Raw genomic sequence first — 16,226 nt, forward strand, 5'->3', positions numbered from 1 at the left:
TATGTGCAGTTTATTTTGATGCGGGTCACGGTTCTTCAACCATTGAGTGGTGTGCTGCTGCTGGGTGCTACAATTTCTTACGATTTCAAAGTACATACTTAAACACTCTGAACTCATATTTCCCACCAGAACTTTTACAAAAACATTTGCACGTTTTTATGTATTTTTTTATTTTGGACCAAATTAATATGATTTACTATTGAGTTTTTCTTTTCTTTCTTTTTTTGTAAAACATAGGAGTTGACAAAAAGTTGACGTATTAATTTTCGTTTGAACGATTACATTGTAATAGGTATTTAATATGCTGGATAGTATATTTGGGTACACTAGTGCCCGTAGTCCTAACTGCATTGTTCACAAGTCTAGATTCATATATATTAGAGAATATAGATTAGTAGATCTAGATTAGTGACTGAAGTATCATTAATCCGCGACAGTCGTCGTGTACATGCAGTTTTCGAATTTCGTGTAAAAAAACAACAGTGTGTTTACATGCGTTGTATGCGTCACGTGACCCATATCGAACACGGAGTGTTGAGTTGACTGTGACGCTAGTAAGTAAAAACGTATACTCCTGATTTCTTTGTTACAGTTTACCATCATGCGCAGTTATTATTCACATGACCAGTGCAGAATTCATTGACTTAATCACGTGACATGTGCAGGATGTGTTATTAAACGAGTCGTGTTAAGTAAGTACGAGTTTGTGGACCGGGTCACACAACAGGCAGATCATGTGACAGGGTTGTCTAACGTTCATGTGTTAGAAATTAATTATGTAAATTATATTCATATTATATTATTGATGTGCGATGACGAGTTTGAGTTTTCTTATTAGATTATCTGTTTTCACTGAATCATTAACTTCCTATGCTGCTGTCCGCCCCTGCCGCAGAATTTCTTAAAAGTACCTGAACTTTGAAGCGATAATGCATTGTTGGAATGTGAGGGCAATATATTTTGTTGGATTAATACTAGTACTTGAAAATATTTTTTTTAACTATTGTACTGAAACAAATTCTATGACTAACCAGCCAACTTCCTCGAAAACTTCAGTGTCATGAAAGCAACGCTTTATTATAAATTTATTAAATGACACTTTAGACCGATTTAATAAAATAAATGTTGGAGGTAAATTGATACGATTATTGCATGATTATTTCAGAGATGTTTTTTATCTGTCTGGTGTGACCAGATGTTGTCTATAATTTAACGATTCACGTAGCAGTGGGGAGAGTTTAACACGCCACCAATGCCATGTTATTTACCGGGCATTGGAAGTGACGTTATGTCGTAAGCGGAGGGTTGGTTGTAAAAAGAACTCGAGTGTATTAAAGCAGGAGGGTCGTCAACTGCGCACGCGCGGGAATTGAGTCCCAAGCGACGATAACAACACACGCTAAAAACGCAAAGGCTCATGGGTAGACGCTTGTTTGTAAACATTGACAGGCTATGGCCAGCTGTAGCATGCGCAGGTAACGACTCCTCCGCTTTAATCATGTTGTGTGTAATTTGATTACAGTTTAATGTAGGTAGTGACTTTGATCGCGTGTAAATTGCTCTTTGGTAAGGTACGCTCTAATTGGCTGACACATCAGAACATCCTGATTGCGATTTGCGTCTAGCTACATCGGAATGCAATCACTTGATAGCCATGGGTTCCGGTACATGTATGTGGTTAGACGCTGACCATACCATATCCAAATTCTTCCAATGTTTTGAACTCTCAAATCCACATTCAAGATCTACAAGTCAAATTTTATAATTTTGTTAATTTTCGACCGATGTAAAGTAATAATCTGCCAGTGTTTGCAGATCGTGGTCAAAATTCGCGCACATTAAACATTGTTGATAATTCTTAACTGCATAGAACGGTGATGTGACATTGTTTTGGTCGGACATAAACTAATTATATGACTGTGTACTATCAATTCAACGCGCATGCTCATTTGTGTAGTATAGTATTCCATCGAACCATTTCTAGCGTGCGTACTGAGTGCACATTGTATGTAAATATGCATTAACAAACAAAGATTGTAATGATTGTTACCATTGGTGTGAAGAGAAAAACCCAAAGCAGGTCGGTTACTAAACGGTCGTGCAAAAACACAAGCGGGTCACCCCTCTTCAACATATAAGCATCCCCTTGTTCTGTGCGATGTTTATTCTGCTGTTAACAGTATCTTATCTCTTATAAATCACCACTATCAGAATTAGAGCTTTTAGACGTCATGGCTTTACATTAACATACATTAAGGGGCACCTTCCAGTTAAGATTAATTTCACAACAAATTTACTTTCTGGATTAAAATAACAATGGATAACAAAAGATAGATTAACATTGTAAATAACATAAACAATAGTGTTCCATGATTCTTTGGTGCAATCCATGGGATTGAGCGGTTCCCCTTTAATGTAAATCTCTATTCTTAAGTAAATAAGAGTCTAGACGCAATAATGTTGCCATTATCTTGCCATAAGCCTTCAGGCTTCTACTCATCCAATATTGGAGTTTATTATTGTTTTAATTAATAAAGACTAACTTCATACCACCCACTCTTCATGCACCACTCTTTTCGAAAAACTTCTCGGATTTATTTTATTTAAAGATTATATAACTGACTAACTTATGGAGTACTGCATTTATTTACCACATCGATATAATCTATAACTTTATAAAGTATAATAGAACGAGTAGTCTTATAAATACAGTATCGACATGTACCCTTTTTAGAGGGAAATGACAGCGTCGGGCGCCAACGCTGAAAACATCATTCTGACCTCGACACTTTTTAACACACTCGAAGATATCTTGAATAAGTTCACTGATGACATATTTATTAACAAAAAAGACGTTGAGGTAAATATTAGCCATGCAAATCTCTGTTTAAGTATTCATACATCGAAGCGAACACTACATGACGAGTTTCTCAAAATCAATAATTACGTTTAGTTCAAGATCATATAAGGGAAACACGTGCATGGTTTCTAACATCCACACCTCGCTTTAAGCTAAAAATTCTACATTACTACGATGGCACGACATATATGCTTAGTCTGGCATACGTATTGGTCTGCTATGAAAGCACGTAGAACTCTGACGAAGTAGATTCAGCTTTACTGATAAAGTACAGTAGCAGGAGTATAACCTACGTCATACTTGTTGCCCTTGCAAGATGAACCAGGTCTCCCCTTTCTCAGATCGTTTCCTATTTATAAAATGGTGGAAGTCTGGGGCAACGAATCCACTGTGACTTACCTTAGTAGAGGTTGTGCGTGAAATACGCTCAAATTGAAAGATTGTCATTTAATCGTAATTCAAATCGGCAATTCTATTCTCGTAATATGGTCATAAGGTGTGAACACAGCGAAGTTCGGATGTTTTGTATAATTCTAGATCTTGGTATGTATAAACAAAGGCGGAAAACAAACATAGAACAAAACGTCGTGGTTATCATGATGGGGAAAAGTAAGATTTGTGTTCAGGTTCAATAAATGTAGTTTTCTGCTTGAATAGACAACGGGTTACTGCCTGGGTAGAAGGATTGAAATAATAGAGGCGTGCTTTCAGACGGTATAACGTAAGTGAAACAATACACCTTTGTTTTCGCCTGACACAACCCATGATTGTTTGTTGGTATATTCATTTTCCGAAATTCCTTAGTTGTGAAGTTACATATTATTTTGATCTGGTTTATCACGTAACGAAAACATTGCTTTATATTTACTTCGTTCCTCTTAAAGGCATATCGTGCACTAGTTCTCAGTACTTAGACATTGTGACTATTTTTAACTGAGGACAAAGGTCGAATTTGACGAGCAGAACTCGAGACTTCGGTGTGTGGGTATGTGTATCGTTATTTAGCCACAGTAGTCAACGTTTAGCCGACATTCGTCAAAGCAAGCGTACACCGAGTCTGATGACCGACTGGCTAAGAATGTAAACGTGGGAAAACTTCACCGTTTTCAGTTCAGCAGGTGTGGTAATTCAGTCCCCGACCGGCCCCCGAAGGCTAATTGTTTACAGCTTCGGCGTACCTGTGTTGGGGCCTCACTTAAGTGAACAATGATTACGACCTGTACATACCAATCTTTTCTAACTTTTTACATGGATGAATGGAAGCCTACATAGTGTGGACAGTGGACTTCGCCATTGTGACAGTGTTTGCATAATCATCATTGATTTGCATTGCCGTCACCAAAGAACTGCCAGCCATTATTACAGTGACACTGTGAGAAACATCGGTGAAAAGTGGTGTCGATAGAGTTCAGAAAGTGTGTGTCGCTGCCAACTTGGATGGTTGTTTTGAATGTTTATGTTTGACGCTATGGCGTCAAAAGCACTCTTGAAGAAGAAGAAGGAATCGGGGGACCAACTGCGGCTTCTGGAGAGCGGACTGGCCGTGCCTCCTAAAGAAGTCAAACGACACCCAGTAGAAAACTGTCCGACGTTTTGGGTGCAGTACCTTGGTAAAATGCCCGCCAAGGGGGAATTTGGGAAAGAGTTCGTCACTGAGCCAGTGGAAACATTATGTAAACTGCGTGAAAAACAGAAATTGCCAAAAACAGCACTGACAATATCACCAAAAGGTTTCTATTTCATGGACTGTCATGGCCCGTTCGGCAAGGAAAAACATGTTATCATACCAATTCACCTAGTGTGTTACGGGATAGCGGATGCCCAGTATCCTCGTGTGTTCGCTGTGATAACACGCACGGACTCCGACCCAGACAGCAGCCTGTTCGAGTGCCATGCTTTTCTGTGCGAGAAACGGAAGATTGCACAATTGATAACCTACTGGTTGTTGCGAACGCTGTTACGGGTGTTTGAAAATTTACAGCGAAAACGTCATCACCGGAAAAGGCGAGAAAGGCGAAGATTGGAGTCACAGATGCGTTTGAACTCTTCTGGCTCGGAAACGACATCTTCTAAATCGTCTGCCGAATTGAATCCCCAGTCTCACCCCAGTAGCGAGTATGTTTATTCGGTGATACTGGAAGGGTCTGGGGAACAAGGTGCGTCTGTACGAATCTCTCGAGACCGGAGACGAACTCCGGCATATTTTGCGAAAGACGTAAGCCGCGGCCAACTTGAAGCGGGGCTTGAAGCGTCCAACTCTCCCACCGGGGAACCACCTGTTGAACCAGAACCCAGTATGTTTGATGCTGTACCAAAGGCACATGTTGTGAGACCTTTGCGTTATGTGTCTGGAGCCACCTCGGAAATAGACGAAATCAATAATCCCCGCTATTTCAAATTCCGAAAAAAGTCCCAGCCGAGAACCCCAATTTACGAGCGGACCTTTTCAATGGACTGCGATGCTATGTCGACCATTGCTTCGCGATCCAGTGGCGGCAGCGGATCGTTCTCTGAAAGTTCGGCGTGTGACAGCTCCATATCTGACAATTCGACCGGGAGCAATGGCGAAAAGGATTTTGTTTTCATTAGAATGCTGCAAGACGAGATCAGTTCCCTTGACATCGAGACTGAAACGAAGGAGAGCGACGCAAACCGAACTTCAAAACAAATCGCACACGATCTTGGTGTCTCGAGCAGGTTGACCGATAAAGACGTTCATCGACGAATTCAAGACTGGTTGCGTTTGACGCTGAAGCCTGATGACGACGAAGAAAGGTGTGAAAAGCAGAGAACAAGAACTCCAAATGAACCAACGGAAGTCAAAGTTTTAGCGTCAACGGGAGATTATTTTTGAGTAATATATCACTTAAATATATTTAAAGAATTATATATTTCTAACTTTTATTGACCTTGAAATATACGTATAATGTGCTAGCTCAATATGTAAATATTTTGTACACTTTTTGTAATTGTGAATGTTTTTAAACTTAAATAATACTCATGAAATCTATCTATGCAACACTATTCTGGCCATTGATGCCAGATATAGGTTAAGACTGTGGTCGCTTTGAATACTACCCAGACTAGATTGTAATTAGATTTTATCTTGACGACGTGTCAAGTTATTGGACGGTTTTGACGTCATTGTAAAGATTGTTCACAACCACAAGTAATATGGCGTACTCAAATGAGTTTTGTTTAAAAGATTTTCATCGAATCATTTCAATTGTCTGCGCGAGGGACAGGACATTGAAGCAGACAAACTTGTTAATGCCGGGCATATAGACTCGAACAAGAACTTTAGGAGTAGCACACTGAGCATTGATTGTGCAATTTGTTTACAATAATTAATTTATTTACATGTTTTTACAATGTACATGTACGGTGTCACAATACAGGGCGACAGACAACAGATTTATGCAATCATGAAAATTGGTTTGCACCCAAATTTATTTGGTTAGACTTAGTTGATATCTGGAGAAATGGTCACGGTAGGGGTCTCTTGGAAATAAGTATTCCACTTTTTTCTATGCTTTATGCTTATGCGTCCATTTTGCTGGAAAGAGTCATACAATTTTAGATGGATTTCATCTCCATAAACATAATATATCATGATTTATCGTAAAATGAAAACGTTGTATTGGCATCAAATATAATAGATTCGCTAGGTTGAATAATGAAAACACCAGTGCGCATGCGCTTCGTGTTACCTGTACGTATAGGTAAATCCGGGACGTATGCGCCGCGTTCGCCGTTATCGAATCGAACGAATAATAATAATTTCTGACAAAACAGTATTTTTATTTTACAATAAATCATATAATATTGTTTTTTTGTAAAAATATCAATCTAACCTTTTTAAACATGCCCAAAATACTCCAATTTATCCACATTGCATTTTCAACTATCAGACACGTCTTGAATTCATTGAAAGCCCCCAACAATGTGATATTTCTTGAATGTTGACGAATTATAAGTTAAACCGCCCGAAGCATGGGAAGTTTACGGTAGTTAACATTTTATAATCCTGAATTTATGGCTGTTGACCTGTGTGTGCGTTGTGCTTTGGAATGCCAATGTCGTTTAATTGTCATCACATGACACTGTCAATACCAGAGTGAACGCTTCAATGCTTTCAGAAACACTCTTCAGTCTTAATGTGTCAGTATTGTTAGAGACGGGCGGGAATTTATGCAGCGTGGAAAGAATATGCACGAGAACTTATATTCAATAAGATAATCTCAACCAAACAATGCTAAGAATCACGAAGTCTATAGAGTCTATGTAAGAATATACATAAAAACATGTCTATCTATACATACAACTGAAAATGAATATGCCTTGATGTAATGAATATTGAATAGTACGGTGTTATGTACTAATGCCATGTGAATTCTACTTACATGTAATTAGTCAACAAAGTATGGGTCTCGACTTTTTACATCTCAACCAAAACAACCCAGACAAAATAGAAGACACACTAAATTCCACAGGCTACGTGAGTGCCCACTTGTGTAAACAACAGGCATGCGGTCTACTTAAGATAAACTATATTTATATACTTTATACATACCGAAACTTTACTGTAAAACTGCAATTAGCGGTTAAAGCAACATTTGCTGCGTCGTTTGCATTTTTTAAAAATTTTTTGAGCCAAATGACATTTGTATACCTAGACAGCTGGCTATGCACATGCCAACTCGTATCTATACTGCTTGATTATTATGTTTGTTTCAACGAAGATTGAAATTCATTTCCGACTATGCATTATGTAATTATCATACCTATACGCCATTTGACAGTCAATTGCACCGTTTACTAATTTGTTTCTAGGTCATTTGATTTCAGTATTTACTAAATACTTGATACATAAAACTGGGAAATAATCACAGTACATGTATCTATTTGAAAGCTCAGGTTTATTACACCGTGTAAAAGTATATATTGACGAGATATCATATTTCATATTTTCAATTATTATTTATTTATTATTGGCAATATTTGTAACGGTAATTTGTAAGGTGGGTTCAGAAACGGAATATAAATAAATATTTACGTTTTATAAAAAAAAAATACACGTTCATTTGGTTTTCATTTCTTTGCCACTTGAAAGTAAATAATTGTTTACATGTCTTAGCGATCACTCATGGCACAATAACACTATCCCCGTATTTGCTACACCTTCCTAGGACTAGGAGAAGAGACCGACAGATATAGCTTGTACATTTCCACAGTGAGCAATTGCTTCTAAGCATGGGCTTCGCTTGCTATTGGCGAATATAGTTAGGTTATTCAATTCAGGACATGGAAGGATATAATAGGTATATAATATACTGCACTGTTCGTCTCGTGAATTATGTAGTTTGTTACATGCGTGAGTCGTTAATGTTAGGAGACGGGGTGAATTACGTTACACAAACTGACTGTATAACATTGAGTTCTCTCTGCAGAAGTGTCGGAAATGTCGCAAATCACGTCAAATCTGTCAGAATGTGTGTCATTTGTTTAAACGTCAGAAAGTAGTAGGCGCAATCAGAGCAGTGTAACCTCTAGAGCCTACATAATGCGAGGCATGACTGGGTTGGAACACTGCTATTATACGCAGTTGTGTACGGCTTTTAAATCACGCATGTTTCAGTATCACTGATTATAGAGAATGTGTATTATAAAAAGGAAACAGAAAGCGAAACTAAACTACGTAAAGCTTGACACGAGACAACTGGTCATTATTTATGTTGATAAAGTAGTGACTTGTCCTGATGACATACCAATTCGATGACTAACACATGTGACCAACTACTCGTACTGGACGCTTGTCGATAAAGCCATCATACAAATGATTACCAGTACCCCAGTGTAGTACACAGAATGAATTCCGTGTTTCCACTAATTAAAACTAAACACACTTTTTATGCTATGGTTTATTCAAATTATCATGTCCGATAACGTAGGGACACTGTAATGTAATGTAATGTAATGTAATGTAATGTAATGTAATGTAATATACTGTAATGTAATGTACTGTACTGTAATGTAGACGTGTAGATTACATATTGGTTCTTATATGACAAGGAGATCAGTCAGGTATGTCAGTTGTGATGTCACAAACGCGTATCAATGTGACATGAATGGCAACCAAATGGAGTATTGTTACGAAGCTCAATGTGGCATGAATGGTAACGAAATGTACAATTGTTACAAAGCTCAATGTGACATGAATGGTAACGAAATGTAGTATTGTTACGAAGCTCAATGTGACATGAATGGTAACGAAATGCAGTATTGTTACAAAGCTCAGTGTGACATAAATGGTAACGAAATGCAGTATTGTTACAAAGCTCAATGTGACATAAATGGTAACGAAATGTAGTATTGTTACAAAGCTCAATGTGACATAAATTGTAACGAAATGCAGTATTGTTACAAAGCTCAATGTGACATAAGTGGTAACGAAATGCAGTATTGTTACAAAGCTCAATGTGACATAAATGGTAACGAAATTCAGTCTGGTTACACAGCTCAATGTGACATGAATGGTAACGAAATGCAGTATTGTTACAAAGCTCAATGTGACATAAATGGTAACGAAATGCAGTATTGTTACAAAGCTCAATGTGACATAAATGGTAACGAAATGCAGTATTGTTACAAAGCTCAATGTGACATAAATGGTAACGAAATCCAGTCTGGTTACACAGCTCAATGTGACATGAATGGTAAAGAAATGTAGTATTGTTACAAAGCTCAATGTGACATGAATGGTAACGAAATGCACAATTGTTACAAAGCTCAATGTGACATGAATGGTAACGAAATACAGTATTGTTACAAAGCTCAATGTGACATGAATGGTGACGAAATGCACAATTGTTACAAAGCTCAATGTGACATGAATGGTAACGAAATGCAGTATTGTTACACAGCTCAATGTGACATGAATGGTGACGAAATACAGTATTGTTACGAAGCTCAATGTGACATGAATGGTAACGAAATGCACAATTGTTACAAAGCTCAATGTGACATGAATGGTAACGAAATACAGTATTGTTACGAAGCTCAATGTGACATGAATGGTAACGAAATACAGTATTGTTACAAAGCTCAATGTGACATGAATGGTAACGAAATGCAGTATTGTTACACAGCTCAATGTGACATGAATGGTGACGAAATACAGTATTGTTACAAAGCTCAATGTGACATGAATGGTGACGAAATGCACAATTGTTACAAAGCTCAATGTGACATGAATGGTAACGAAATGCAGTATTGTTACAAAGCTCAATGTGACATGAATGGTGACGAAATGCACAATTGTTACAAAGCTCAATGTGACATGAATGGTGACGAAATGCACAATTGTTACAAAGCTCAATGTGACATGAATGGTAACGAAATACAGTATTGTTACAAAGCTCAATGTGACATGAATGGTGACGAAATGCACAATTGTTACAAAGCTCAATGTGACATGAATGGTAACGAAATGCAGTATTGTTACAAAGCTCAATGTGACATGAATGGTGACGAAATGCACAATTGTTACAAAGCTCAATGTGACATGAATGGTAACGAAATGCAGTATTGTTACACAGCTCAATGTGACATGAATGGTGACGAAATACAGTATTGTTACGAAGCTCAATGTGACATGAATGGTAACGAAATGCACAATTGTTACAAAGCTCAATGTGACATGAATGGTAACGAAATACAGTATTGTTACGAAGCTCAATGTGACATGAATGGTAACGAAATACAGTATTGTTACAAAGCTCAATGTGACATGAATGGTAACGAAATGCAGTATTGTTACAAAGTTCAATGTGACATGAATGGTAACGAAATGTAGTATTGTTACAAAGCTCAATGTGACATGAATGGTAACGAAATGCAGTATTGTTACAAAGCTGAATGTGACATAAATGGTAACGAAATGCAGTATTGTTACAAAGCTCAATGTGACATGAATGGTAACGAAATGCAGTATTGTTACAAAGCTCAATGTGACATGAATAGTAACGAAATGCAGTATTGTTACAAAGCTCAATGTGACATGAATGGTAACGAAATGCAATATTGTTACAAAGCTCAATGTGACATGAATGGTAACGAAATGTACAATTATTACAAGGCTCAATGTGACATGAATGGTAACGAAATGCAGTATTGTTACAAAGCTCAATGTGACATAAATGGTAACGAAATGCAGTATTGTTACAAAGCTCAATGTGACATGAATGGTAACGAAATGTAGTATTGTTACAAAGCTCAATGTGACATGAATGGTAACGAAATGCAGTATTGTTACAAAGCTCAATGTGACATGAATGGTAACGAAATGTAGTATTGTTACAAAGCTCAATGTGACATGAATGGTAACGAAATGCAGTATTGTTACAAAGCTCAATGTGACATGAATGGTAACGAAATGCAGTATTGTTACAAAGCTCAATGTGACATGAATGGTAACGAAATGTACAATTATTACAAGGCTCAATGTGACATGAATGGTAACGAAATGCAATATTGTTACAAAGCTCAATGTGACATGAATGGTAACGAAATGTACAATTATTACAAGGCTCAATGTGACATAAATGGTAACGAAATGCAGTATTGTTACAAAGCTCAATGTGACATAAATGGTAACGAAATGCAGTATTGTTACAAAGCTCAATGTGACATGAATGGTAACGAAATGCAGTATTGTTACAAAGCTCAATGTGACATGAATGGTAACGAAATGCAGTATTGTTACAAAGCTCAATGTGACATGAATGGTAACGAAATGCAGTATTGTTACAAAGCTCAATGTGACATGAATGGTAACGAAATGTACAATTATTACAAGGCTCAATGTGACATGAATGGTAACGAAATTCAGTATTGTTACAAAGCTCAATGTGACATAAATGGTAACGAAATGTACAATTATTACAAGGCTCAATGTGACATGAATGGTAACGAAATGCAGTATTGTTACAAAGCTCAATGTGACATAAATGGTAACGAAATGTACAATTATTACAAGGCTGAATGTGACATGAATGGTAATGAAATGCAGTATTGTTACGAAGCTGAATGTGACATGAATGGTAACGAAATGTACAATTATTACAAGGCTGAATGTGACATGAATGGTAATGAAATGCAGTATTGTTACAAAGCTCAATGTGACATGAATGGTAACGAAATGTACAATTATTACAAGGCTGAATGTGACATGAATGGTAACGAAATGCAGTATTGTTACGAAGCTCAATGTGACATGAATAGTGCCGAAATGTAGTATTGTTACAAAGCTCAATGTGACATGAATGGTGACGAAATGTACAATTATTACAAGGCTGAATGTGACATGAATGGTAATGAAATGCAGTATTGTTACGAAGCTGAATGTGACATGAATGGTAACGAAATGCAGTATTGTTACAAAGCTCAATGTGACATAAATGGTAACGAAATGTACAATTATTACAAGGCTGAATGTGACATGAATGGTAATGAAATGCAGTATTGTTACGAAGCTGAATGTGACATGAATGGTAACGAAATGCAGTATTGTTACAAAGCTCAATGTGACATGAATGGTAACGAAATGTACAATTATTACAAGGCTGAATGTGACATGAATGGTAACGAAATGCAGTATTGTTACGAAGCTGAATGTGACATGAATGGTAACGAAATGCAGTATTGTTACAAAGCTCAATGTGACATGAATGGTAACAAAATGCAGTATTGTTACAAAGCTCAATGTGACATGAATGGTAACAAAATGCAGTATTGTTACAAAGCCCAATGTGACATGAATGGTAACGAAATGTACAATTATTACAAAGCTGAATGTGACATGAATGGTAACGAAATGCAGTCTGGTTACAAAGCTCAATGTGACATGAATGGTAACGAAATGCAGTATTGTTACAAAGCTGAATGTGACATGAATGGTAACGAAATGCAGTATTGTTACGAAGCTCAATGTGACATGAATGGTAACGAAATGTAGTATTGTTACGAAGCTCAATGTGACATGAATGGTGACGAAATGCACAATTGTTACAAAGCTCAATGTGACATGAATGGTAACGAAATGTAGTATTGTTACGAAGCTCAATGTGACATGAATGGTAACGAAATGTAGTATTGTTACGAAGCTCAATGTGACATGAATGGTGACGAAATGCACAATTGTTACAAAGCTCAATGTGACATGAATGGTAACGAAATGTAGTATTGTTACGAAGCTCAATGTGACATAAATGGTAACGAAATGTAGTATTGTTACGAAGCTCAATGTGACATGAATGGTGACGAAATGCACAATTGTTACAAAGCTCAATGTGACATAAATGGTAACGAAATGTAGTATTGTTACGAAGCTCAATGTGACATAAATGGTAACGAAATGTAGTATTGTTACGAAGCTCAATGTGACATGAATGGTGACGAAATGCACAATTGTTACGAAGCTCAATGTGACATAAATGGTAACGAAATGTAGTATTGTTACGAAGCTCAATGTGACATGAATGGTGACGAAATGCACAATTGTTACAAAGCTCAATGTGACATGAATGGTAACGAAATGTAGTATTGTTACGAAGCTCAATGTGACATGAATGGTGACGAAATGCACAATTGTTACAAAGCTCAATGTGACATGAATGGTGACGAAATGCACAATTGTTACAAAGCTCAATGTGACATGAATGGTAACGAAATGTAGTATTATTACGAAGCTGAATGTGACATGAATGGTAACGAAATGTAGTATTGTTACGAAGCTGAATGTGACATGAATGGTAACGAAATGCAATATTGTTACGAAGCTCAATGTGACATGAATGGTAACGAAATGCAGTATTGTTACAAAGCTCAATGTGACATGAATGGTAACGAAATGCAGTATTGTTACAAAGCTCAATGTGACATGAATGGTAACGAAATGCAGTATTGTTACAAAGCTCAATGTGACATGAATGGTAACGAAATGTAGTATTGTTACGAAGCTGAATGTGACATGAATGGTAACGAAATGCAATATTGTTACGAAGCTCAATGTGACATGAATGGTAACGAAATGCAGTATTGTTACAAAGCTCAATGTGACATGAATGGTAACGAAATGTAGTATTGTTACAAAGCTCAATGTGACATGAATGGTAACGAAATGCAGTATTGTTACAAAGCTCAATGTGACATAAATGGTAACGAAATACAGTATTGTTACAAAGCTCAATGTGACATGAATGGTAACGAAATGTACAATTATTACACAGCTCAATGTGACATAAATGGTAACGAAATGCAGTATTGTTACAAAGCTCAATGTGACATAAATGGTAACGAAATGCAGTATTGTTACAAAGCTCAATGTGACATAAATGGTAACGAAATGCAGTATTGTTACAAAGCTCAATGTGACATAAATGGTAACGAAATGTAGTATTGTTACAAAGCTCAATGTGACATAAATAGTAACGAAATACAGTATTGTTACAAAGCTCAATGTGACATGAATGGTAACGAAATGTACAATTATTACACAGCTCAATGTGACATGAATGGTAACGAAATACAGTATTGTTACAAAGCTCAATGTGACATGAATGGTAACGAAATGTACAATTATTACACAGCTCAATGTGACATAAATGGTAACGAAATGCAGTATTGTTACAAAGCTCAATGTGACATAAATGGTAACGAAATGCAGTATTGTTACAAAGCTCAATGTGACATAAATGGTAACGAAATGCAGTATTGTTACAAAGCTCAATGTGACATAAATAGTAACGAAATGCAGTATTGTTACAAAGCTCAATGTGACATGAATGGTAACGAAATGCAGTATTGTTACAAAGCTCAATGTGACATGAATGGTAACGAAATGTAGTATTGTTACAAAGCTCAATGTGACATGAATGGTAACGAAATGCAGTATTGTTACAAAGCTCAATGTGACATAAATGGTAACGAAATGCAGTATTGTTACAAAGCTCAATGTGACATAAATGGTAACGAAATGCAGTATTGTTACAAAGCTCAATGTGACATAAATGGTAACGAAATGCAGTATTGTTACAAAGCTCAATGTGACATGAATGGTAACGAAATGCAGTATTGTTACAAAGCTCAATGTGACATGAATGGTAACGAAATGCAGTATTGTTACAAAGCTCAATGTGACATGAATGGTAACGAAATGCAGTATTGTTACAAAGCTCAATGTGACATGAATGGTAACGAAATGCAGTATTGTTACAAAGCTCAATGTGACATGAATGGTAAATCTATATATTTACGATACCATTTATATTGTTGAGATTTGAGAATGGATAACAACATCATATGTATTTAAGTCGATCTTCTTGTTGAGTGAACGGAGATATCTGCTCATTGCGTCGTCTTCGAAATGGAAATAAGTTACTTTTAATCAAAATGTGCTAAAGTGTTAAAACGTAACAACGTTTTAAAAACGTTATATATGAACACGTGTTTCTAGATTTGCGCCCGTGACAAATCTACACGTTTTTAAACTTACTTTTGTTTCTACTGTTCTAGTATTGTTACTGTATTGACAGGGAGGGTAATGTTTAGTAAATGTGATCGGATTGTGCGAAATTACAAGAGAAAAATACATTTTTGAGTTATTGCGCCATCACCGACGGATGGAAATTATCCCCAGAGAATAAATGAGGGCATACTAACGCTCTTACGGACAATAATAATATTCCTGTTATAATGTGTTAAATTGCAAAAAAATATATTTTCTTTCAGATCGATTCTTACAAATACAATGAGCAGAAATCCTGGATTTAATTATTGTATTACCATTTTATATATTTTATATACTGTTTTTCAAATTTGTATATTGTATTTCTAATTTGCACATTGCACTCAATTTAAATATTTCATTTGTAGTTAAAATTGACATATACAACAGGTGTGCCCCACAGATTTTATCTTTTACCCCTATTTACATTGGGAAGTGTAACACACAGCCAATCAAATCACAGCTCGTAATTCAATATACATACACACCACTGGTACTGGGCATTATATTAACACGGTTTACTTTAAAACATGTCTTTATAATAAGGACTTTAGCTAATTTAACTAATCTGTAATTTCGCTAATTCGAGATGTAGCTAATTTAAAAGAATGTATATTTTCAGAATGAGATTGTAAGCGCTTTAGCTAAAAAAGTAAGATTCTTTAAATTTTTAAATTTTGCCATGATTTAGCCAAATTCGCTAAACTGACATATAGCTATTTCACAGTATTTAATAATGTATGCATGGGTTTTTATTGAAGAATACAGTTACTTTGAGAATTTCTATTTTTTTTGAAGATA

At 36.3% G+C, this 16,226-nt stretch overlaps 1 protein-coding gene across 1 annotated transcript; it reads left to right on the forward strand.

The window, feature by feature from the left end:
* The first annotated feature begins 3,784 nt into the window (after positions 1-3,784).
* On the forward strand, positions 3,785-7,933 carry LOC102801860 (uncharacterized). The gene has a single exon (XM_006826039.3). It carries the CDS (start codon positions 4,311-4,313, stop codon positions 5,712-5,714), a length of 1,404 nt encoding a protein of 467 aa, XP_006826102.1. The 5' UTR covers positions 3,785-4,310; the 3' UTR covers positions 5,715-7,933.
* Positions 7,934-16,226: the final 8,293 nt, after the last annotated feature.

The sequence above is a fragment of the Saccoglossus kowalevskii genome, chromosome 16, assembly GCF_978046115.1.
Source record: "Saccoglossus kowalevskii chromosome 16, keSacKowa6.1, whole genome shotgun sequence".
NCBI lineage: Eukaryota > Metazoa > Hemichordata > Enteropneusta > Harrimaniidae > Saccoglossus > Saccoglossus kowalevskii.